A 13,823-nucleotide genomic window follows, 5' to 3' on the forward strand; every position below is an offset into this window, starting at 1 on the left:
TTTTTGACCTTGAGGACATACATAAAGGGACACTTACCTCAATGTAAGAACAATTGAATTACTGTCATGAAATAACCCTATGGGACATCCAGCAGGGGTCATGGTTTTTAAAAGGCAAAGACCAGGGCGCCTGGGTGGCTCAGTTGGTTAAGCGACTGCCTTCGGCTCAGGTCATGATCCTGGAGTCCCAGGATCGAGTCCCGCATCGGGCTCCCTGCTCGGCGGGGAGTCTGCTTCTCCCTCTCCCGCTCCCCCCTCTTGTGCTCTCTCTCTATCTCATTCTCTCTCAAATAAATAAATAAAATCTTAAAAAAAAAAAAAAGGCAAAGACCAATTAACAGCTAAGCAGAGTCCTTGTTTCAGCAGCCCAGTGAACCTTGGAGGTATGCTGCTACTGACTTGATCTTCAGTTGAACAGCCATATTATATGATAATAGCCAATGAAAATGTCTTTTTGGCGGCCATGTCGATGGCAATGCAACCACTACCGTTGCTGTCTCCCATTTTGTTCTTTTTTTCAAGCTTTTCCTTTACACAAACCATAGAGTTTAAAGTCTCCAGCAGAGGGGCACCTGGGTGGCTCAGTTGGTTAAGCATCTGCCTTCGGCTCAGGTCATGATCCCAGGGTCCTGGGATCGAGCCCCGCAGCGGGCTCCCTGCTCCGCGGGAAGCCTGCTTCTCCCTCTCCCACTCCCCCTGCTTGTGTTCCCTCTCTGTCAAATAAATAAATGAAATCTTAAAAAAATAATAATAAGTCTCCAGCAGAGAGTGCAGTAACCAGGGCCCAGGCTAGGGTAAACCAAGTGAGAAACCGAGGGCACAGCCTTTAGAGAGGCATTCAATCTCAGGGTCCATCCAATCTCAGTAAGTGATGACTCTGAATTTGCTTGACCCTAGGAGTGAGCTGCTTCCTTACATTCTGCCCCTTAGGTGCCTCTGGCCTCACCCCAGCTCTGGCCCTTGCAGTGACTCTCATACTTTTAACATGTTAAGAATCTTTTTTTTTTCAGCCTGTCTCAGAGTTGTGGAAGAAATGCATAAGGAGCATAAAAGCAATGGGACATCTTCCCAGCTTAGAGACTGCAAACAGGTAGCACGCATGCCACTCTTTCCCATTCCTACACTCGTAACAGGCACAACTAATCAATTATAGCACCGTTTCCCTTGAAGTTTGGATACACAGTCGATCCTTGAACAACACGGGTTGGAATTGCACAGGTCCACTTGTACGCATTTTCAAAAATATACTGGACTCTGAAACTAAGAATACACTATATGCTAATTAACTGAATTTAAATAAAATCAAATTAAAAGATATATTGGAAAAATTTTTTGAGATTTGCAACAATTTGAAAAACTCAGAAGTCGTGTAGTTTAGAAATACCAAAAATATTAAGGAAAAGTTAGGTATTATTGTAAGAATACAATATCTTATACACCTAGCATACGAAACACAGGTGAATCAACTGTTTATGTTACCACTGAGGTGTCTGCTCAACAGTAGGCTATTAGTAAAGTTTTGGGGGAAGTTAAAGTTATCTGTGGGTTCTGACTGGGTGGGGGGTTGTATCTCCATGTTGTTTAAGGGTCAACTGTATTCTCAAAATTCTTCTTAGTGTAGCACTCCAGTCAACCACTACCAACTGACTAGAGTTGGCTTGGGAAGTAAAAACATCTGCTTCCTGGCTTGGCTAGCAAGATCAAGCACATCAACCTTGGCAATCAAGGAAAAGAGCTGTCACAGTCCTCTCATCTTCACATCCAAGACTGTAATGTATTTTGAGGAATATATGAGACGCTCAGACTCTCTTATGGCCAGTCTTTTTTCCAAACCTGGCCTTTCTATTGTGATGTTTCCAAACTGGAAATAAGAGAAAGTCCAAGGGATTCAGCTGAAAGAATCTAATAACTCAAGAAATGAGTACTATGAGAATTGTATGTAATTTTCTACAGGTAGAGGAACAGCTCTGACGTAATGAAGCTTTATTAGCTGTAACCAGAGAAAAAGGATTCTGGCCGACTTTCCTGGCTTCAGAGTCAGGGAGGTAAAAGTCACAGCAATATCTGAGAATGTATCCGTATCTACATTTGTGCAAGAAACGCTGCAGTCTGGGACACAGAATTTCAACGATCTCAGTGCCTTGGAATTCAGTGGCCTCAAAGTTATTTTCCTTGCACAGATTTATTTATCTCCAGTTTATAATTCTTTTCCAAAAATTCAATTTTACTGGCGCAGAACAAGGTTGAAAGCTAAAGCACACAGCATTTGAGAAATCAACTCTGAACATCTGTTGTTAATGCTGTCCAGAAGTCCCTCATCCTTTCGTAGAGTAAGACCTCCTGGGAAACCATCCAAGTCCAGGTGTGGACCTCCACTCTGGCCCAGCCAATCAGAGCATGCCATTTCTCTGGCCACTCTGATTGGCTCAGGGCCGAGCACATGACCCTGTCACACCCAGTAAGATGCAGTGAGACTTTCTCTGCAACTGCTAGAAATGAGCCATCGCTCTGGTCTCCTGGTCTTGAGCCTGGGAAGGCATAAGCCTAAATACTTCTCGGTGAGCATGGGAAGCCCGTGCAGGATGAAGTCGATGTAAGGGAAAGCAGAGACAGGAAGTGGTGACAACACCGAGGTCCGATGGCACGGTTTGGGCCTCTCCTTCCAGTTCGACAGGTGCTGCTCCTGGCTCATTTCCCTCACGGAAGCTGATAAATTCCATTTCTACCCTAGGTCAGTCTAGGTTTGGTATTCTGTCACTTGCAAGTATACATTTCCAAAAAAGATCTGGTATGTCTCCTTTGAGGGAAAAGAACTGGCTCAAAAGCAACAACATAATTTGGCTTCTCTTCCGTAGCCAAGAATACCTACCTCACCATGTTTCGTGTATCATGAAGACCTGATACTCCACAATTCCTTCTGCCTCCCCCTTCACCTTCCTGGTCCTTCTGAGCTTCCCACGACCCCCAGGTTAGGTCAGATTATAAACACGGCATCTTGTACCTCTTTCTTTTTTATTTTTTTTAATTTTTAATTTTTTATTTTTTTAAAGATTTTATTTATTTATTTGACAGAGAGAGAGACACAGTGAGAGAGGGAACACAAGCAGGGGGAGTGGGAGAGGGAGAAGCAGGCCTCCCGCAGAGCAGGGAGCCTGATGCAGGGCTCGATCCCAGGACCCTGGGATCATGACCTGAGCCGAAGGCAGACGCTTAACCGACTGAGCCACTCAGGCGCCCCTATTAATATTTTTAAAGATTTTATTTATTTATTTAAATGAGAGAGAGCACATGGGAGTGCATAGGGGCAGATGGAGAGGGAGAAGTAGACTCCCCTCTGAGCAGGGAGCCCGATGCGGGCTCGATCCAGGGACCCTGGAATCATGACCCGAGCCGCAGGCAGACGCTTAACGACTGAGCCACCCAGGCGCCCCACTTGTACCTCTTTCTTACAGCATTTATCATAATTGTAATTGAATAAGGAATAGAATAGTTAGATGATGTCGCTCTCCCTGGCTAGAAGGTAAAGTTCACGAGGACACAGTAAATGCTCAATGAATATCATCTAGAAGAATAAATGAATGGATATAGATACATGAAAAATAGAGCTCAATGCTCCCCTATGGGGACAATGTGGAGTCTTCCTGTTGGTTCTAGAATAACTATTCTATCTCGCCTTGGTATGGCTTATTATAAGCAAATCAAATGAATTCTAGGCGAAATTAGAATTCTCAAGCTTACCAAACATGAGAGTCAATAATGAAATGCCATTAATACTTAAGTGATAAATATCAAATAGAATATAGCAACTGTGAAAAAGGCATAAAAGAATGACAAGAAATAGTTCAGTTAATGAAGCATGGAAAGAGGATAATATGATTCAACATGAAGTAAAAAACCCAAAGATTTTCTGGGAATTGAAAGAGTAGCACTTAAAATATGTTATCCTTGATAATATCAAACGGCCAAAATAAATGTGATGAAAGCAGCAGATACATCTAAAATGACTTTTGTAACTTCCTTCACTTTTATGCAAATGAAAATCAGATGTGATATTTTTATGCTTTTTGGATAAGAATTTCATTTTTGGCCTTTATAACACACATTTCTGAATTGAGAAGAGAAGTGATTTGCTGAGGATGAAATGTTAGAATAAATACTATTGCTACTGAAAGCCATAAAAAAGGAGGGCTTAATAATAAGCAGACAGGTACACAGGTGAACAGAGTTCTAGGGAATCAGAAGCTCCCAACCACCGCCCCCCAGCAATGGTTCCAGTGACTTCTTCCCAAAGCCTGGGGAAGCTACTCTGAATTGTCCTCTCCCTCTGGTTCACACAGCCATCACAAAATTGTGCTGAAGAACAAGACCGAAAAAAAAAAAGCCTTTTATTTATAAAATCAGTCATATAGATTGAAACAAGGATAATACAAGCACTTACAAATGACTGTGAATCTGGCTTGAAAAGGGCTCTATTACTGGACTGTTTGTGGATTCAAGAAGAGTCATTGCTGCAGATTATGTCTCTCTTACAAAAGGACTCATAAAACTTTTATTTTCTCTAAAGACTGTATTAAACTATTCAGCAGAAGCTATCCAAGTGGCCACTGAGCATCCTAGCCTGAGCCAATTTTCAGACCTGCTAGTCCCTTTGCTAACTGTGGGCAATATTTAGCTTATCCTAAGAAAGTACTGCTTCAGCTCCCTTTTGCCTTTCCCAGGTCCATGCGGTTCTTCCTTGCTTTGGGACTGAGGTGTGGGACGCTACAGAGTTGGGGCATGTGATCAAAGGAATGGATCATGTGGGAAATCATTTCTCTAGCGTCTGGAAAATACTTTCTCAGTTTTCAGTGTCCTGTGCCAACTCCAAGTCTTTGAGAAAGAGTTTCAATGACCTTAGAAAAACTGCTCTCTCAGTTTTGTTATCTGTAAAGTAGGAGTCAGAGTACGTTGCCTATCTGCCTGCTTCACTGGTGGATGGGGAGGGTCAAATGAAATCATGGATCTGAGTGTTTGGGAATGCCCAGAGTGGCTATCAACTCTACATTTATTGTAAATAATTTTAAGATTTTTTTTTTTTTTTTTAATTCATGAGAGACAGAGCGAGAGAGAAAGGCAGAGGGAGAAGCAGGCTTCCTGCGGAGCAGGGAGCCCGATGCGGGACTCGATCCAGGACCCTGGGATCATGACCTGAGCCGAAGGCAGACACTTAACCATCTGAGCCACCCAGGCACCCTATTGTAAATAATTTTAAAAAACAAGATAGTAAAGCAATTAGAAGAGGCAAATATAATACACTAAAGGAGATTTCTTTCAACCTTAGCACTATTTACATTTGAGGCCAGATAACTCTTTGCGGTGGGAGCTGATCCCTGGTTGTAACAACCAGAAATGTCTCCAGAGATCGTCAAATGCCTTCTGGGCTGGGAGGCAAGCCCGCCCCCCGTTGAGAACCACCGCTCCCCAGGAAAAGCTGCATTAGCTCCCCACCTGAAAGCTGACACTGCCCACGGGCAGGTAGCTGTGGTCCTCCAGCATGCTCAGGTACTCGGCCACTAAGGCTGCCGCGTGCACCAGGCACATGGCGGCCTCCGTGTAGCATTTCTTCTTGGTGTGTTTCTCGGCCATGTTCTGGAGCCAGGTCAGCCGCAGATCAGGAGAGGTCTGGTAACTCTTGGCAATTCTGAAGGCAGAATGAGAAAGTTGCAAGGACAGCTGGTTAATGACACTGTTCTACTGTGCATGGCCACTTCCCCCCACCCGCCCTTAGAGGTTTTCCCCACCTGTTCACAAAATGAGAGGAAAAAGCAAATATTTATCAGTCCGGTTGTCTTTATGTCACAGGTAGCATGTGTTGGACCTCAAGAAATAGCATTTACTTAAAGTTTTTTTTGGTTTTTTTTTTAAGATTTTATTTATTTATTTGAGAGAGAGAGAGTGAGAGAGAGCACAAAATGGGGGAAGGTCAGAGGGAGAAGCAGACTCCCCGCCGAGCAGGGAGCCCGATGCGGGACTCGATCCCGGGACTCCAGGATCATGACCTGAGCCAAAGGTAGTCGCCTAACCAACTGAGCCACCCAGGCGCCCTACTTAAAGTTTTATGGGGAAGAAAAAGGCCCAATCAAATGAGGTCTCTTGTAATGGATCTCTAGCAATTTTCTCCCTTTTCTTTCCTTTCTCTCAGAATAATAACAAGACAAAAGTACGACCCGTCTATGACATCACATCAGAACCAATTTATTTCTCTAAGTAGTTTCTCCTGAACAAGGACCATAAGACAAAGTTTCAAACTATTAAGTAAAATATGATTTCTAAATAAAACGGTACATGTAAATCTGAATATAACTGGAAAAAATATAGGAAATAATTCATATGATAATAGATAGTTCTTTTCTCTCATTCTCTGGTAAGTAGAAGATACTGTTGTGAAAGATACCTCAGTTTAAATTAGGGGGATATTTCTAAAAAGGTGTACATGAATCAGCTCACTCTCAATGATTAATTTCTACCAATTTCTATATATGCTCTTGGATGTCATCCACAACAGTGTACCCACATGGCCTATAATAATGACACTAACTAGACCTCCACAGTGACAAACCCTAGACCCTCAACTGACACCCTTTGATTTTATCAGAAAAGCTTACCTGTACATGAGATCCATAAGCATCTCGGGATCTTCCTGAAATTCCCTCATTTTCACCGTGTCATATAAGATGCTGTTCAGATTGCAGAGAAGTTCCTCCACCTGCAAAAAAGTGTACACCTCTAAACAATCCTGGCTTTGTCATCCACGGGAACCAGCTAGGGCTGCATTGGAAGGGCACAGGACAGCCATGGGTGGGCTACTCTCTGGGAGCAGAACTCGCAGGTGGAGGGGAGCCTGGATGGACCCTCCGTGGCCCTCATCTTTGCAGGTCCATGTGCTTCGGAGGCTCAGATGTGAGTTGGCCCTTGGGCTCCATCAATTAGCCCCGAATCCTTATACTATCTTCCCTCTTTTTGTTTAACTTGAGCTTAGTTTCACTTATTTGCAACCTGGAAGAGGCCTCAACAGTACTCTGGAACAACCGGGCTTTTTATACCAAATAAGAGGCAGCTTAGGACTTCAGCTTATGTTATATGTATTATATATATATAGTGTGCTATGTATTATACACGTGTGTGAGTGTGCTATATATTATATATAATAGTGTGCTAGATATTAAATACGTGTATACATATTTATATATTTATATTTATTTATACAATGTATTTTATATTAATATTTATTAATATTTATCTATTTTGTGTGTTATTTTATTTTTAATATAAATGTTTTATATTACTTATATTTATATTAACATTAATATTTATGTATTTTATGTATGTCATTAATATTTATGTATTTTATGTATAACATAGAACTGTTATATAATTATATGTTATATGTGTTACATGGATACACAGTATACACACACACATGTATATACACAAGTTTATACCTGGCTGATCCCCAACCTGTGCATGAGGTAAGGCATGCTCCTCAGCTTACCTGGGTGGGGAAAGGAGTGGCCTGCATGGCTGTGTCCTCTTCTGCATAGGCCAAGATCGTCCTCAAGGATCTTCTCAGGTACTCCTCGTTAAAGTCTGGTGCTTTGCCCACCAAAGATGCCAGAGACATGATTACTTGCATCTTCACTCTTGCAAAGTTCTGCGTCAGGAAGAGGAAAAGATGGACCAAGTAAGAGACACTCAGCGAGCAGCTAATGGAAGGCAGTGGAGCCAGACACCAGGAGCTCCCCAATGTTTTCTTTTACCCCGTCTCAACCGTTTCCTTTCCTCTCAATGAAATGTGAGCTCTACTTTGCACAAGATTCATATCATTGTTTAAATGGTTTAAATGGATATTGCTCTGACATAAATATGTCAGCTCCCTTTAAATTTTCATTGAGGACTGGATGCCCTCCATGCTGTAAGGCTGGGAGGGTCCTACAAAGTTGGGTCTCAAAGACGGATCCTTTTGTACCAAGATTCCTCTTCTTGGGACTTGACTTTAGCTGGACAAAGGAACAGTATCCCCACGGCCACGCCTTCTGAGATTCTGGACCCCGGACAGGCAGTGACTTTCTGTTTCTCCTTCCCTTCTCGCCCTATGGAAAAATATTGTTATCCTGGGGGCCCCCGAGAAAATGTCCTAAATATTTTCAATAGTTATGCCTAACATATGGTGAGGACCCTGTCTTTTTCCGATGGGCCAATTTATCTTTTAAGATCTCTTGGGCATGCTCGTTAACATAACCACAAATGTAAATAATCTAGATAAACGAAAATCTAGATAAATCTAAATAAGCCAAAATCTAGATAAACTAAAGCAAAGGTTACCTCTTCTGCAATAAAGCATAAATCCAAAGGCTGCAAAGCTTTGACTAAAATTCAGATGATACTGATCATTCAAATTCTCCTCCACAGGTCAGTCTGGTACCATTCAATCAGAATTTGGAAACAAGACAAACGCTTCTGAATTCTTAACCCGCCTGCTGTATTTTTCCCCACAGAGGACAACTTTTTTTTTTTTTATTCTTATGTTAATCCCCACACATTACATCATTAGTTTTAGATGAAGTGTTCCATGATTCATTGTTTGCGCACAACACCCAGTGCTCCATGCAGAATGTGCCCTCCTCAATACCCACCACCAGGCCAACCCATCCTCCCACCCCCCTCCCCTCCAGAACCCTGTTTGTTTTTCAGAGTCCATCGTGCCTCATGGTTCATCCACCCCTCCGATTCCCCCGCTTCATTCTTCCCCTCCCGCTACCTTCTTCTTCTTCTTTTTTTTTTTTCCTTAACATATATTGATTGCATTATTTGTTTCAGAGGTGCAGATCTGAGATTCAACAGTCTTGCACAATTCACAGCGCTTACCAGAGCACATACCCTCCCCAGTGTCTATCACCCAGTACCCCCATCCCTCCCACCCCACCCCCCACTCCAGCAACCCTCAGTTTGTTTCCTGCGATTAAGAATTCCTCATATCAGTGAGATCATATGATACAGGTCTTTCTCTGTTTGACTTATTTCGCTCAACATAATACCCTCCAGTTCCATCCACATCATTGCAAATGGCAAGATCTCATTCCTTTTGATGGCTGCATAATATTCCATTGTATATATATACCACTTTTTTTTTATTCTTATGTTAATCCCCATACATTACATCATTAGTTTTAGATGAAGTGTTCCGTGATTCATTGTTTGTGCACAACACCCAGTGCTCCATGCAGAATGTGCCCTCCTCAATACCCACCACCAGGCCAACCCATCCTCCCACCCCCTTCCCCTCCAGAACCGTCAGCTTGTTTTTCAGAGTCCATCATCTCTCATGGTTCGTCTACCCCTCCGATTTCCCCCCCTTCATTCTTCCCCTCCTGCTACCTTTTTTTTTTTTCTTAACATATATTGCATTATTTGTTTCAGAGGTACAGATCTGAGATTCAACAGTCTTGCACAATTCACAGCGCTTACCAGAGCACACACCCTCCCCAGTGTCCATCACCCAGTCCCCCCATCCCTCCCACCCTGCCCCCCACTCCAGCAACCCTCAGTTTGTTTCCTGCAATTAAGAATTACAGAGGACAACTTTTAATCTACCTATATTCATTCACTGGTCCTTGGAACACACAGATGGAAACCATGGCATTCATCAGTCTCCATCTTCACTCCTGGTTGCAAACTCAAGAACTGCCATCTATCTACAGCCATCAATTGTCTCCTTCACACGGGACGGGAGGGAAGGGCGGTCCCGCAAACTTTTCCTCAACCAGTGCTTTGCACGGACTTTCTCTACTGATTCCGGGTCACCCCGCCGGCGCGAGCTCTTACACTGCTGGCTCCACAGCTGAACCTCATGAGGAGGTAGAGGGTGGCGCAGGCTTGGCTCCGGGTGCCGATCACACTGCTGCTGCAATGGTGTAAGACTCGCTGACACAGGTCCGCACACTGTTCCACCTCCTCCTCAAACAGCAAATCCCCGAACTAGGAGAGACACAGAGCCCGTGAGGCATCCCTGGGCACTTCCGTATTTTTTTTCTGGACTGGACGCCTGTTGAAATGGGCAGGGTCTGCTGGGACAAGCAGACAGCCCAGAAGAGCTCATGCACTGCTCCATAAAGATAATGAGCTCCTTGAGTCAGAAGATGAATGGAAGCAACGGAGTCGACCTAAGAGCTAATTGTGAACTGCACAACTAAGATCAGGGCTGCGTAATTCACCGCATCGTTAGCCAGGCTGCGTGAATTCACCGGCAAAGCCACCTCTCTGCAGGAATGAGCCTGCGTTTACTGAGCCCCCTGGAAATTACTGGTGACTAAGAAAGAGAAAATAGGGGTGCCTGGGTAGCTCAGTCGTTAAGCGTCTGCCTTCGGCTCAGGTCATGGTCCCAGGGTCCTGGGATCGAGCCCCACATAAGGCTCCCTGCTCAGTTGGGAAGCCTGCTTCTCCCTCTCCCACTCCCCCTGCTTGTGTTCCCTCTCTCGCTCTCTCTGTCAAAAAATAAATAAAATCTTTAAAAAAAAAAAAAAAAAAGAAAGAAAAGAAAGAGAAAATAATCCTGAGTGGGGAGAGCAGGAGAATTCTACTTTGTATATGTAAGTGATCCCGGGGCTCCTGGCTGGCTCAGTTGGAAAAGCATGCAACTCTTGATCTCTGGGTTGTGAGTTTGAGCCCCATGTTGAATGTAGAGATTACTTAAATAAATAAATAAACTTAAAAAATGTAAAAGATCCCGTTAAGAAGGTACCGACTGAGAGCTTTCCAATCCAGGGGGAGAAAGTAAACTGCATTAGACCACTTGATGTAAGGAAAATCTATATTCTTCAGGCTCTGAGAAATTTACTTCTAAATCTTCTCTCATTTCATGACAAGGCATTTTGCAAGACTTACTGATGGGCATCATGTTCAGGACATTAAGCTCACCCAGATGCGGTATTGGAAAGGGTGAAAGATAAAGGTGCTCAGCTGGTTTTGCCCTCATGTCTCCAGTGAGCGGCCATGTCAAATGCCTATAGTTCCATCCACATTTCAAGTGTGAGAGCCACTGTTGTTCTTAATGGTGAGTTCTCAAAAAATCAGGGCATCTGCTTTATTCTTAGGGAGACTTAAGACCTTTACCTTGATGTCACTAAATACCGTGCTGTGTGGGTTTGGGGGCACCTGATGGGAGAAGTGTGAAGCCAGATGAGATTCTCAGCTCTTAATTAGGAGTAAGAAAACAAGCATCCCATGTTTACCTTGGCAATGAGAGCCCGGAGTGTCGCAAAGCAGTGAGTCAGGTAGGTGGTGCTCTGATCGCAGCTCAGAGAATTCACCAGGACCCTTAGAACACCTCCCAGCAGGCTGTCTTTACAGTCCAGAGCCGAGCTTGCCTGAGGGGAACGGAAGAACAGCATCACTGAATCCCTGTGCCAGGGAGCAGAGGGGTGAAGGACACAAGTCGGCGCTCTTGACAATTAGCACAGCGATGCTGACATTCCATCTCTCAGTCTAAGATCTTCAGGATTTGGCCACCCCACACACATCATCCATTACCACGACAGCTGAAGACCCCTATTTCCAAATGACTTTATTCCAAAACTCCCAAATGATTTGGGATTTATGCCCAATTCCGGGCTGCTGAACTAAGTTATAAGGCATCCCATCCTCGCACCCCAGACAACAGCTCTTGGAATGCTCCTTCTTTATATAGAAGGCACAGCTTTCCTTGTGGGCTTCCAAAACACAATTGTCAGCCTCCCAGTATAAAAGGGGCTGCTTGATGGCAGCGGTGTTTCTAAACAGAACAGCAAGACTAATACCACCAAAGAGAATGACAGATAAGTGCCATTTCTTTGGGGAAAAAAAAAACATTTTGAGAACTGGTAAGTACATAGCAGTCAAAGCAGTGAGGGATAGAGATATAATCAGTATGATGCCAAGTGTTTAAGATATCAAAGACACCACATACTTTTTGTCTTTATGTTTCTATAACAATTCTTTTGATTTTAGACCGCCTAAAAGTAGGATAACTAAGGTTTTCCTGGGTTTCAACACTATTTCTATTCCTAGCTCCAAAAAGCAACACTGGATCTACCCGAATAAATGATTTCTCGCTGGAAACATGGAGGGACTCATTTCTCAGGTTAACCAAAACCCCATTATGACCTGGACTTCTTGGGAATTTTTGGAAACACTCACTTAGGAGATAAAATTAGTATGGTAAATTGTCTTACTGCAATGTTCACAGCGAGGGATGGCAAATTCATGGTACAAGTAACTTTCCTTCACCAATCAGTGTCCAAAGTAGACCTCATTATTCAGACCTAGCACCTATTCCACCTAGTCCAGTCATAACCTTCGCTCCCATACTAGATGTCAACTTTAATTCAACTGGAGTTGGCCCATCACAAAAAACAAAACAAAACAAAACAAAAACCCTAGCTACCATCCCTCTTCTAGATCATCAGCCACAAGCCACCGTCTACGCTCTACACTTGGTATATACTTGGCAGATTGAACTACGAGGGTCACCTCATCAAGCACCTAAGTGAGCAGTGAGTCAAAGAAGCCAGGAGAATGTTGAGTATCTCTGGAATTTGTAAGGCGAACACTATTGTAAATGGTAAAAAAAAAAAGGGGGGGGGCATTTTGGGATCACATTTCTTTCACAATTATCTATAAAGAATTCCTTATTAAATTCCAGTAAACATGTCGAACAGATCAGGTGTGTGTTGTCCTCACCTGGATAATGTTCTCCTGCATATCCAGGATGATTAAATTTGCTTCTGTAGCCAGATTGCCACTGATCAGGGCTTCTTGATCTAACTCTGCCTTTGTTCTAAGAAAAAAAAAGAGGTCAAATTAAAGAGCATATCAACCCTGGCCATATTTCAGTGATGGCAAATCTATGCACCAAAGCATAAAGAAATGTTCTGAATAGTCCATCCTGAAATGAAAACAGAGGAGCTGGCCACAGGTAACCAAAGAGTGCAGGACCCTTTCTGAGATTAGGGCCTAATAATGATGACAATTATAGAAATAACAAAAATGGGGAGAAAAGCAATTACTGGTCACTACTAGCAGTTAGGCTAGCCAATCCGATTGCTGTGTGAAGCCTCGGGCCATTCCTGAATTTCCTGCATGAGAACCATCTCTAGATCTGAATCAAGGGAAGTCTGTGCCACAGGCAGGGGGAGTGGGGATGGATGGGATCTGAACTTGGCAGACAACACTGCTGCTGGATTAGGAAAGTGGCTACTTCTGAACTGGGGCAGGGAAGAGTCAGTCTCTTGACTTCCCAAAGACCACCTTGGGGGGTTGCTCGGTCAAGTGGGGACCTTTTGTTTTTTCCCCAGTGGGCAGCAAGGTGGCATTCCTGCAGGACAGCAGGTCATCTAACATCCCGCTGGGTGTTTACTGGTTACTACCCACTAGGGAATGGTAGGGAACGGGAAATCGCCTGGTGCTGCTTCTCTGTGAGGTTTCCATTTTGAGGAACCAGAATATTTCAGGCACTAGTTCATTGATTCTCATAAAATCTAAGTGAAGCTGGAAAGGGATATTTTGTATCATCTAAATTTAGTGGCCAGAAAATGGAAGTGTGAAGAATTCATTTCCCCAAGACACCCCCGAGGCCAAAATGTCACTCTAGGGATTGGGGCATCATGATGTGAGCCCAGAAATCTTGGACCAGGATCACCACCTAGCTGTTCTTGAGTCCCCTTCACCCAACAATGGGACCTCTGCCTCTGCTTATATGCCTCTGAGGGCTCAGAATAAATACTTCCTTGTGTTTTAAATGTTTCCAAACT

General features: G+C 43.6%; 1 protein-coding gene across 1 annotated transcript in view; it reads right to left on the reverse strand.

The window, feature by feature from the left end:
- The window catches only part of DOCK8 (dedicator of cytokinesis 8), a 226,633-nt gene that overhangs the window by 25,377 nt on the left and 187,433 nt on the right, over positions 1 to 13,823 (reverse strand). The window contains exons 34-39 of the mRNA XM_064580028.1: positions 12,754 to 12,850; positions 11,268 to 11,402; positions 9,862 to 10,014; positions 7,532 to 7,690; positions 6,645 to 6,745; positions 5,488 to 5,680 (exon numbers count right to left, since the gene is read on the reverse strand). Of these exons, the coding sequence (XP_064436098.1) occupies positions 5,488 to 5,680; positions 6,645 to 6,745; positions 7,532 to 7,690; positions 9,862 to 10,014; positions 11,268 to 11,402; positions 12,754 to 12,850 (838 nt within the window). The remainder of the gene's footprint in view (positions 1 to 5,487; positions 5,681 to 6,644; positions 6,746 to 7,531; positions 7,691 to 9,861; positions 10,015 to 11,267; positions 11,403 to 12,753; positions 12,851 to 13,823) is intronic.

This window comes from Mirounga angustirostris, unplaced genomic scaffold, assembly GCF_029215605.1.
Source record: "Mirounga angustirostris isolate CCGP_5_RB_7025 unplaced genomic scaffold, mMirAng1.0.hap1 SCAF_15, whole genome shotgun sequence".
Taxonomy (NCBI): Eukaryota; Metazoa; Chordata; class Mammalia; order Carnivora; family Phocidae; genus Mirounga; species Mirounga angustirostris.